Source organism: Salmo salar, chromosome ssa19, assembly GCF_905237065.1.
Source record: "Salmo salar chromosome ssa19, Ssal_v3.1, whole genome shotgun sequence".
Taxonomy (NCBI): domain Eukaryota; kingdom Metazoa; phylum Chordata; class Actinopteri; order Salmoniformes; family Salmonidae; genus Salmo; species Salmo salar.
The window spans coordinates 8,107,571-8,119,623 of record NC_059460.1 but is presented as its reverse complement, the minus strand read 5'-3'; the positions used below and the strand labels follow the sequence as shown (position 1 = coordinate 8,119,623).

Genomic DNA, 12,053 nt, shown 5'->3' with positions numbered 1-12,053 from the left:
TGTACAGATGAACGTGGTACCTTCAGACGTTTGGAAACTGCTCCCAAGGTTGAACCAGACTTGTGGAGGTCTGCATTTTTTTTCTGAGGTCTTGGCTGATTTCTTTTGATTTTCCCATGATGTCAAGCAAAGAGGCACTGAGGTTGAAGGTAGGCCTTGAAATACATCCACAGGTACAACTCCAATTGACTCAAATTATGTCAATTAGCCTATTAGAAGCTTCTAAAGCCATGACATAATTTTCTGGAATTTTCCAAGCTGTTTAAAGTCAACTTAGTGTATGTGAACTTCTGACCCACTGGAATTGTGATACAGTGAATTATAAGTGAAATAATCTGTCTGTAAACAATTGTTGGAAAAAGTACTTGTTTCATGCACAAAGTAGATGTCCTAACTGACTTGGCAAAACTATAGTTTGTTAACATGAAATTTGTGGAGAGGTTGAAAAACTAGTTTTAATGACTCCAACCTAAGTGTATGTAAACCTCCGACTGTAAGTGTATGTAAACTTCCGACTTCAACTGTATAGGAAGAGAGGAGTATGGAGAGGGGTAGGATGGGGGGGATAGACAGAGGAGTGTCAGTCAGCGGAAGAATATAGACTGTGTGTGAAGAGGGATGAGGGAGAATCCTGCTGCTTCTCCTCAGGGCTATTATCCTACAGGAGAGGAACCTGTGGGGGGTAGTCTATACACATACACATCTGATGCCGGCAACATTCCATGGGAATCCCGTCAGCTGCTCCCGAAGGCTTCAGTGCTTTCCTCTCTTCAACTCTCCTTTTCCCCTCTATCCCCTCCTCCTCCCCTTTCCTCCGTCTCTCTGTTCCTGGCCCTAAACACCTCTGTCAGAGCGATCTGGTTCTATTCTGAACAGGAATCTTGGCCAGGCAGTTTTCAGTGGATCATCCCCCTCTCGACTCCCATCCCATAATGATTTAAACCAAACTACAGCTGCTAATGGTTTTCCACCGCACTCGAGTTATTCTAACTGGTAATTACATGATTCATTTGAATGGCAAAATTAATGTTTCATTTGAATAAGTGTTGTTTAAATGAATTACAAAATTCATGTTTAATTGTTATTACTTAGGACTTCTTTTAAGCTCTTCATCTGGACATTTGGGGAGTTCCCCGGGCCCAGATGAGCCTCCTCCTGGACTAAAAAGTTAAATTGTGTGTGAACCTGCACCCCTGATGTTCTGGAGCTTAGTGTTTGACTTTTGATCAGGCATCTCGTTGGCCAGCATGGTTGTCCTCCCTCAGCTGTTACACACACACCCCCCGGGAAGCAGTGGCTGCTGGGAGGTTATCAATGATGGACGCCAGCTCTGCTCCCACTCCTGAACGGGAATGCTGTGAATGGATTGAATGAGAGGGAGGAGAGGAGAAAGGGGTGATGTCGAGAAGAAAGACAGGGGAGGAGAGAATGAAAGTGGTAGACAAGGAGGTAGGGAGGGGGCATGTTTAAACAGCCTGGACTTGAGTGACAGGGCTGATAGAGGGTGGGCGGAAGAGGGGGGTTTAAGAGTTGCTGGGGGGCTGAGATGAGGGGAAAGTGAGCTTTTAATTTCCCCGAGCAGAAGCAGATGTAGAATTGTACACACACCCACACACTGCTAGGCAGCAGGAAGTCATCAGGGACAGGGGAGCAGTGTGTGTGTGTGTGTGTGTGCTGGGGCAAGGGACCCTGGACCACTATAAAATGAGCATGCAGAAACTGTTAAACACTAGAGCGAGTGAAGACGGCTAACGATAGAGAGTGAGAGTCAGTGTGTCATCTTTTCATCTGTCCAGAGATGGAGGTAAAGAGGTTAAACAAAGAGAAACACGCTATTTAGACAGCAGGCTTAGAGGAGGTAGATCTGTTCTTTATTCAACCAAAGTGTAAAAATGCTGTTGACAAAAAGCACTTAAACAGAGCTGTTAATCAAGCTTTAACCATCTTCCCACTCCAATAACGTTGTCCCACTGGCTACGCTGACTCCTCCTCTTTTTACCATCAGTCGGTCTCTTTATTTATCCAGAACATTGAATTATTTTGGTGTTTGGAAATACAAACATTTGAGGTTATGATTTTTCAGTTGTACAAAATTGATCTAAACAAAAGTGAACACAGATGGAAACGTGGTGCCCAGAGGTGGAGTATAAAATGACGGTGCAAAACAAATTTTAAAAACAAAACAATGTCCCTGCACATATAAAAATAAATTAATACTTTGTGTCCAGTCACCATCGCCTGTAGTCTGGTCCTAAGATTTACACACACAAAATTAGGCTTCATTGGCTATCCTTTACACCAACACGGCCAATCACAATCACTTATTTACACCCCACAGCCAATGAAAAATATATATTTATTTACACAAACAAAGTCAAAACTGTGGCATTGAACCCACACCTCTTCTGACAATAACAGCTATGTACACCATCACAAACCACCTCCATTCGCCAGTAGTTCAATCTTTCTCAATACACAACTTTTTTTCCCATCAAAAATGTTTACAGCAAGATGTGTGAAAAACTTAACAGCAGTATAAAACAAATTCTTGAACAGTGGGTACTTTTAAAATATAGCATCCTGCACCCATTATTACATAAAGAAATGCTAAATAAATAAAAACAGAATTCATAAAGTTGGTTTCGGTATTTTGTGAACCCATCAAAATACATTTCCTGGTTTCCAGCTTTTCAGAATGTGTTGCTTGATCTTTTGCCTAGTCAACGCAGCTTGACAGCCAATAATATGGTGAAAATGGATGACTGACAGGTTGAGTAGCATGAGTAACCCGCCCCCTCAGCCTTAGGCACTTGGGGAATGGACCCTGACTTGCCATTCCTGACTGTTGTGGATTCCTATTGGCCGATGCTGAAGGTTGTGGGCCCTGATAGGCTGGTGTGTGAAGTAGGTAGAGCAGAAAGAGACAGTCATAGCAAGGCTTCCATAGCTGAGCGGTCAGTCAGTCTTACATTAGAGAGTGGTCTTATGCTGGCTAGGTCTTATGCTCAGACAGACAGAGGTAACAGCAGTTACATGTCCAGTGCAGGACTCCTCCCTCTCCTAAAACTGTACAATGTCATAGTTCCCAGACCTCATCTCTCCAGCAGAGCTATGAGTCATCAGTCAGCTGTGTTAGTGTCCTGATATTTTTGTAGTTTGTAATAATTGTAGGTTTATGTGAGCTAGCTTGTGTGCTGAAAGCACAGCACTGATCAGAGTTCATATGATGGTGGAGACCCCTGAGAGATAGAGAGAGAGATTGATAGAGAGAGAGCTGGATAGAGGAGAGAGAGAAAAAGAGAATGCGCGACAGAAAAAGCGAGAGAGCTGTTTTGTGGGTCAGGTCTTCTCCTGTCCAGTGAGGCCCACAGCCTTTTCAGCCAGCCGGGGTTTCTGTGCAGTGGCGTGTGTATCGGGGTGTGAATGTGTGTGCAGTGCCAGGAAGGGGTTGGCGGTGATGGTGCCCTGGCCGTGGACGTGGGAGGAGGAAAGGAGGGAGGTGATGGGCAGCTGAGCGGAAGAGAGAGGGATGGAGGGAAGCTGGGAGGAGGTGGAGAGAGATTGAAGTTGGTGGAGGTCCTGTTGTTGCTGCATCAACTGGTACAACAACACCTGCTGCTGTTCCTAGAAGGAGGGAGGGGAAGAGTGAGTGAGGGGGGAGGGGAAGAGGGAGTGAGGGGGGAGGGGAAGAGGGAGTGAGGGGGGAGGGGAAGAGGGAGTGAGGGGGGAGGGGAAGAGGAAGTGAGGGGAAGAGGGAGTGAGGGGGGAGGGGAAGAGGGAAGTGAGGGAGGAGGGGAGAGATAATTAATCATGTGACCTTGGAACGCTGATAAATAAGCCTGCTGTGTTTAGTACAGTGGTGCTAGGTGTGTGTGTTTACCGCAGAGGGCTGTGAAGACAGTAGCTGCTGTAGTTGGTGCTGGTGCAGTAAGAGCCTCTGCTGTTCAGACAAGGTACCCAACCTGAAAACACACAGACAAATACACAGTTAGAAAACCACGCACACACACACACACTCACCTGCTTTTAGCAGTAACTGAGCTGCAGTAATCCAATAGGAAAGCAGGGAGGGAGAAAATATAAGGGAATCAATTTCAAAGCCAAAAACAGACATACATTTCAATGAATGGAAGGACAGGTAGCCAGAAAGGCAGACTACCAGGTAGCCAGAAAGGCAGACTACCAGGTAGCCAGAAAGGCAGACTACCAGATAGCCAGAAAGGCAGACTACCAGATAGCCAGAAAGGCAGACTACCAGATAGCCAGAAAGGCAGACTACCAGATAGCCAGAAAGGCAGACTACCAGATAGCCAGAAAGGCAGACTACCAGGTAGCCAGAAAGGCAGACTACCAGATAGCCAGAAAGGCAGACTACCAGATAGCCAGAAAGGCAGACTACCAGATAGCCAGAAAGGCAGACTACCAGATAGCCAGAAAGGCAGACTACCAGATAGCCAGAAAGGCAGACTACCAGGTAGCCAGAAAGGCAGACTACCAGGTAGCCAGAAAGGCAGACTACCAGGTAGCCAGAAAGGCAGACTACCAGATAGCCAGAAAGGCAGACTACCAGGTAGCCAGAAAGGCAGACTACCAGATAGCCAGAAAGGCAGACTACCAGGTAGCCAGAAAGGCAGACTACCAGGTAGCCAGAAAGGCAGACTACCAGGTAGCCAGAAAGGCAGACTACCAGGTAGCCAGAAAGGCAGACTACCAGGTAGCCAGAAAGGCAGACTACCAGGTAGCCAGAAAGGCAGACTACCAGGTAGCCAGAAAGGCAGACTACCAGGTAGCCAGAAAGGCAGACTACCAGGTAGCCAGAAAGGCAGACTACCAGGTAGCCAGAAAGGCAGACTACCAGATAGCCAGAAAGGCAGACTACCAGATAGCCAGAAAGGCAGACTACCAGATAGCCAGAAAGGCAGACTACCAGATAGCCAGAAAGGCAGACTACCAGGTAGCCAGAAAGGCAGACTACCAGATAGCCAGAAAGGCAGACTACCAGGTAGCCAGAAAGGCAGACTACCAGGTAGCCAGAAAGGCAGACTACCAGGTAGCCAGAAAGGCAGACTACCAGGTAGCCAGAAAGGCAGACTACCAGGTAGCCAGAAAGGCAGACTACCAGATAGCCAGAAAGGCAGACTACCAGGTAGCCAGAAAGGCAGACTACCAGGTAGCCAGAAAGGCAGACTACCAGGTAGCCAGAAAGGCAGACTACCAGGTAGCCAGAAAGGCAGACTACCAGGTAGCCAGAAAGGCAGACTACCAGGTAGCCAGAAAGGCAGACTACCAGGTAGCCAGAAAGGCAGACTACCAGGTAGCCAGAAAGGCAGACTACCAGATAGCCAGAAAGGCAGACTACCAGGTAGCCAGAAAGGCAGACTACCAGGTAGCCAGAAAGGCAGACTACCAGATAGCCAGAAAGGCAGACTACCAGGTAGCCAGAAAGGCAGACTACCAGATAGCCAGAAAGGCAGACTACCAGGTAGCCAGAAAGGCAGACTACCAGGTAGCCAGAAAGGCAGACTACCAGGTAGCCAGAAAGGCAGACTACCAGGTAGCCAGAAAGGCAGACTACCAGGTAGCCAGGGAGACAGACAGATGTAGTGTACCTACCTGTTGTTAATGGAGCAGGAGATGGGCAGAGCGGCGCTGGTGCCCGGTGCAGAGGTATGTGTGTATGTGTGAGGGCTGGAGGTGGTCTGTATGACTCCGTTCAGAACCCCCACTACCCCACCCATCCCTGGCCCCGCTCCACCTCCCAGCATCATGGTTCCCATGGCAACCCCATTGAGCTGAGGCAGCTGGGGGGGGCTGTGAGAGACGGAGGGGGGGGTGGACAGAGAAGAGGTAGATCCACCACTACTACGACCACATGACACGCTATCCTGAGAGAGAGAGAGAGAGAGAGAGAGAGAGAGAGAGAGAGAGAGAGCTTTGTTAACCAATATCTCCTATGCAATCTCTTACCATTCCAAAAGCTCTATGTAAATGACAGCATAACAACTAGTGTGCTGGCTGGGTTCACTCACTATGTGCTGGAGCTTCAACTGCCTTACCTGAGCAGGTATGGGTAGAGAGGAATCACTCTTCACATCTGAAACACACATCATCACAGGCAGGCAATGAGAGTGACAGTTTGTATGAGTGTTTGTTAGGGTGAGGTGAGGTAGTAATAGGGCTGTGTGTGTACCTTGGGCAGCAGTAGTAGGGGTGAAAGGCACAGACAGCTGAGCTGACAGGAGCTGCAGTCGCTCTTTCTTCATGGTCAGAGTTTTAATCTGGTCCTCTAGACGCCTGTTCTCCTGCTGCAGCTGGTGGAGGGACTTCAACATCCCCAACACTACCACACACAGAGAGACAGAGAGAGAGCGACACAGAGAGAGAGAGAGCGACACACAGAGAGAGAGAGCGACACACAGAGAGAGAGAGAGCGACACACAGAGAGAGAGAGAGCGACACACAGAGAGAGAGAGAGCGACACAGAGAGAGAGAGAGCGACACACAGAGAGAGAGAGAGCGACACACAGAGAGAGAGAGCGACACACAGAGAGAGAGAGCGACACACAGAGAGAGAGAGCGACACACAGAGAGAGAGAGCGACACACAGAGAGAGAGAGCGACACACAGAGAGAGAGAGCGACACACAGAGAGAGAGAGCGACACAGAGAGAGAGCGACACACACAGAGAGAGAGAGAGAGAGAGAGAGAGAGAGCGAGACACACACACAGAGAGAGAGAGCGAGACACACAGAGAGAGAGAGAGACACACAGAGAGAGAGAGACACAGAGAGAGAGAGAGAGAGACACAGAGAGAGACAGACACAGAGAGAGAAACACAGAGACAGAGAGAGACAGAGAGAGAAACACAGAGACAGAGAGAGACAGAGAGAGAGACAGAGAGAGAGAGACAGACAGAGAGAGAGAGACAGAGAGAGAGAGACAGAGAGAGAGAGACAGAGAGAGAGAGACAGAGAGAGAGAGACAGAGAGAGACAGAGAGAGAGACAGAGAGAGAGACAGAGAGAGAGAGAGAAACACAGAGACAGAGAGAGACAGAGCGAGACACACAGAGAGAGAGAGAGACACAGAGAGAGAGAGAGAGACACAGAGAGAGAGACAGAGACAGAGAGAGAAACACAGAGACAGAGAGAGAGAGAAACACAGAGACAGAGAGAGAGAGAGAGAGAGAGACAGAGAGAGAGACAGAGAGAGAAACACAGAGACAGAGAGAGACAGAGAGAGAAACAGAGACAGAGAGAGACAGAGAGAGAAACACAGAGACAGAGAGAGACAGAGAGAGAGACAGAGAGAGAAACACAGAGACAGAGAGAGACAGAGAGAGAAACACAGAGACAGAGAGAGACAGAGAGAGAAACACAGAGACAGACAGAGAGAAACACAGAGAGACAGAGAGAGAGAGACAGAGAGAGAGAGACAGAGAGAGAGACAGAGAGAGAGAGAGACACACACACAGGGAGAGAAAGAGACACAGAGAGAGACACAGAGAGACAGAGAGAGAGACACAGAGACACACAGAGAGAGAGAGAGAGACACACAGAGAGAGAGACACAGAGACACACAGAGAGAGAGAGAGAGAGAGAGAGACACAAAGAGACACACAGATAGAGAGACACAGAGAGAGAGAGAGAGAGACACAGAGAGAGAGACACAGAGAGAGAGACACAGAGACACACAGAGAGAGACACACAGAGAGAGAGAGAGAGAGAGAGACACAAAGAGACACACAGATAGAGAGACACAGAGAGAGAGAGAGAGAGAGGAAACTATATTAAACCAATAAAAATGAATTATCCAAACAATGCAATGATAGGTGAGTAGATTAGATTTGATGAATAAAGTAGTGTAGGTGTGTGTGCTCACCATCTCCCTGTGCTCCCTGCTGCAGTAGGAACTGTTGTCCATCACTCCACTGTCTCTCCAGCAGCTGTTCTATAGAGGTGGCCACCGGGGGTGCTGTGTCTCCACCTCCCTGACCTGACCCTAGCCCCCCCAAACCTGACCCCAACGACCCTGCTGGGTCATACCGGATCTGCAGCCCACCTAGAGGAGAACTGAGGGAGAGCGGGAGGGATGGGTGAGAGAGGGAGAGAGAAAAAAGGATATTAACAACCAAACATAGCATCAAACAAACATGGAGAATGTCAAACCAAATCAATTTGTCCTTTAGTGAGCTAATGAAAAGGAGAGAGAGAGAGAGAGAGAGAGAGAGAAACAGTGTGTGTGGTGGGAACCCATGGTGCAGTAAATCACTCTGTGTGAGTTGAGACACTCTGATGAGTGAAAGAGAGACAGAAGATGGGGAGGAAAAAGAGAGCCAGGAGAGAACTTCACGGTTCTGGAATAATCAACAGAGGGAGAGCCTTTTTACCATTCCATCGGACTTCTCGTTGGCGCGCGCACACACACACACACACACCAAAACAAACCACTTATTGGAAAAGTTCAGCTAGCAAAGATTTTCTTCCTTTTGGAGCAAACAGAAAAAAAAGAAGATTGCATTATTAGGTTGCTTTTAAATATTCTGATTGGTTTCATCCTTCCAACTAAAAGTCCCAACATGACATTTCACTTTTCATTTGCATTTTTATAATTAATATGAATTTGACCGAAGAAGCCATGCCGGAAAAGTGTTGGGAAAAGTGACGTCAAGACAAGAACACACAAGTGAATACACAGCAGGAGTGAAGCCACTCTCCACATAAGACGCTAAAGAACCACATCATACCGAGTCCTCCTATTGGTTAAGAAAAATATTTAGGCTCTGAATAAAGCCAACATGCACTATATATATGGACACCCCTTTAAAATTTGTGGATTCAGCCTCACCCATTTGCTAACAGGTGTATAAAATCAAGCATACAGCCATGTATGCTGAAGCGCGTACAAATAGTCTGTCCTTGGTTGCAACACTCACTACCAAGTTCCAAACTTCCTCTGGAAGTAACGTCAGCACAAGAACTGTTCATCGGGAACTTCATGAAATGGGTTTCCATGGCCGAGCTGCTGCACACAAGCCTAAGATCACAATGAGCAATGCCAAGTGTCGGCTGGAGTGGCGTAAAGATCGCCGCCATTGGACTCTGGAGCAGTAGAAATGTGTTCTCTGGAATGATGAATCATGCTTCACCATCTGGCAGTTTGACGGACACATTTGGGTTTGGCAAAAGGCAAAGGAACGCTACCTGCCCAAATGCATAGTGCAAACTGTAAAGTTTGGTGTAGGAGGATTAATGGTCTGGGGCTGTTTTTCATGGTTTGGGCTAGGCCCCTTACTTCCACTGAAGGGAAATCTTAATGCTACAGCATACAATGACATTCTAGAGTCTACAGGATTCTGTGCTTCCAACTTTGTGCCAACAGTTCGGGGAAGGCCCTTTCCTGTTTCAGCATGACAATGCCCCATGCAGAAAGCGAGGTCCATACAGAAATGGTTTGTCAAGATCGGTGTGGAAGAACTTGACTGGTCTGCACAGAGCCATGACCTCAACCCCATCAAACACCTTTGGGATTTTTTTATTTGATTGAACCTTTATTTAACTAGGCAAGTCAGTTAAGAACAAATTCTTAACTGACTCTGAACAAAATATGTCGTACAGCCCCTGAACAAGACAGTTAACCCACTGTTCCTAGGCCGTCATTGTAAATAAGAATTTGTTCTTAACTGACTTACCTAGTTAAATAAAGGTTAAATAAAAATTAAAAAATCTCATCAATCTACACACAATAACCCATTGTTCCTCTCCCCCTCTTGTACACTGCTGCTACTCTCTGTTTTTACCATCTATGCATAGTCACTTTAATAACTCTACCTACATGTACATATTACCTCAAATAACCGGTGCCCCGACACATTGACACTGTATCGGTAACCCCCTGTATATGGTCTCGCTATTGTTATTTCACATGCTGCTCTTTAATGACTTGTTACTTTTATCTCTTATTCTTATCCGTATTGTTGGTTAGGGGCTCGTAAGTAAGCATTTCACTGTAAGGTCTACACCGGTTGTATTCAGCATTTCACTGTAAGGTCTACACCGGTTGTATTCAGCATTTCACTGTAAGGTCTACACCGGTTGTATTCGGCATTCCACTGTAAGGTCTACACCGGTTGTATTCGGCATTTCACTGTAAGGTCTACACCGGTTGTATTCAGCATTTCACTGTAAGGTCTACACCGGTTGTATTCGGCATTTCACTGTAAGGTCTACACCGGTTGTATTCAGCATTTCACTGTAAGGTCTACACCGGGGTTGTATTCAGCATTTCACTGTAAGGTCTACACCGGTTGTATTCAGCATTTCACTGTAAGGTCTACACCGGTTGTATTCGGCATTTCACTGTAAGGTCTACACCGGTTGTATTCAGCATTTCACTGTAAGGTCTACACCGGTTGTATTCAGCATTTCACTGTAAGGTCTACACCGGTTGTATTCGGCATTCCACTGTAAGGTCTACACCGGTTGTATTCGGCATTTCACTGTAAGGTCTACACCGGTTGTATTCAGCATTTCACTGTAAGGTCTACACCGGTTGTATTTGGCATTTCACTGTAAGGTCTACACCGGCTGTATTCGGCATTTCACTGTAAGGTCTACACCGGGGTTGTATTCAGCATTTCACTGTAAGGTCTACACCGGTTGTATTCGGCATTTCACTGTAAGGTCTACACCGGTTGTATTCAGCATTTCACTGTAAGGTCTACACCGGGGTTGTATTCAGCATTTCACTGTAAGGTCTACACCGGGGTTGTATTCAGCATTTCACTGTAAGGTCTACACCGGTTGTATTCTGCATTTCACTGTAAGGTCTACACCGGTTGTATTCAGCATTTCACTGTAAGGTCTACACCGGTTGTATTCGGCATTCCACTGTAAGGTCTACACCGGGGTTGTATTCAGCATTTCACTGTAAGGTCTACACCGGTTGTATTCGGCATTTCACTGTAAGGTCTACACTGGTTGTATTCAGCATTTCACTGTAAGGTCTAAACTGGTTGTATTCAGCATTCCACTGTAAGGTCTACACCGGGGTTGTATTCAGCATTTCACTGTAAGGTCTACACCGGTTGTATTCAGCATTTCACTGTAAGGTCTAAACCGGTTGTATTCAGCATTTCACTGTAAGGTCTACACCGGTTGTATTTGGCATTTCACTGTAAGGTTTACACCGGTTGTATTCGGCATTTCACTGTAAGGTCTACACCGGTTGTATTCAGCATTTCACTGTAAGGTCTACACTGGTTGTATTTGGCATTTCACTGTAAGGTCTACACCGGTTGTATTTGGCATTTCACTGTAAGGTCTACACCGGTTGTATTCAGCATTTCACTGTAAGGTCTACACCGGTTGTATTTGGCATTTCACTGTAAGGTCTAAACCGGTTGTATTCAGCATTTCACTGTAAGGTCTAAACCGGTTGTATTCAGCATTTCACTGTAAGGTCTACACCGGTTGTATTCAGCATTCCACTGTAAGGTCTACACCGGTTGTATTTGGCATTTCACTGTAAGGTCTAAACCGGTTGTATTCGGCACATATGACTAATAACATTTGATTTAATGAGAAAGCAAAAAGTGTTTTTTTGAATTTTTTGGCAAATGTATAAAAAATAAACGGAAATATCACATTTACATAATCATTCAGACCCTTTACTCAGTACTTTTTTGAAGCAACTTTGGCAGCGATTTCAGCCTTGAGTCTTCCTGGGTATGACGCTACAAGCTTGGCAAACTGTATTTGGGGAGTTTCTCCCAGGCTTTAGGTGCCATTCGGCAAACTACAAGTGGTTGCCATGTGCCTTTTACTGCGGAGTGGCTTCCGCCTGGCCACTCTACCTTAAAGGCCTGATTGATGGAGTGCTGCAGAGATGGTTCTCCTTCTGGAAGGTTCCCCCATCTCCACAGAGGAACTCAGGAGCTCTGTCTCTCACTCACCATCAGGTTCCCTGACCAAGGCCCTTCTACCCCGATTGCTCAGTTTGACCGGGCAGCCAGCTCTAGGAAGAGTCTTGGTGGTTCCAAACCTATTCCATTTA

The 12,053-nt window shown here is 46.7% G+C and overlaps 1 protein-coding gene across 4 annotated transcripts in view; it reads right to left on the bottom strand.

The window, feature by feature from the left end:
• Window positions 1-1,849: 1,849 nt before the first annotated feature.
• Window positions 1,850-12,053, bottom strand: part of mllt10 (MLLT10 histone lysine methyltransferase DOT1L cofactor) — a 76,582-nt gene continuing 66,378 nt past the window's right edge. For 2 of the 4 annotated variants that reach the window (XM_014157127.2, XM_045702036.1), the window contains 6 exons: window positions 7,881-8,071; window positions 6,191-6,340; window positions 6,030-6,094; window positions 5,614-5,885; window positions 3,881-3,962; window positions 1,850-3,624 (listed from right to left, as the gene is read on the bottom strand). In XM_014157127.2, the coding sequence (XP_014012602.1) occupies window positions 3,340-3,624; window positions 3,881-3,962; window positions 5,614-5,885; window positions 6,030-6,094; window positions 6,191-6,340; window positions 7,881-8,071 (1,045 nt within the window). In that variant the 3' untranslated portion in view covers window positions 1,850-3,339. Of the gene's footprint in view, window positions 3,625-3,880; window positions 3,963-5,613; window positions 5,886-6,029; window positions 6,095-6,190; window positions 6,341-7,880; window positions 8,072-12,053 lie in introns of those variants that run through there. The other 2 variants (XM_045702035.1, XM_045702037.1) reach the window with 2 other exon arrangements.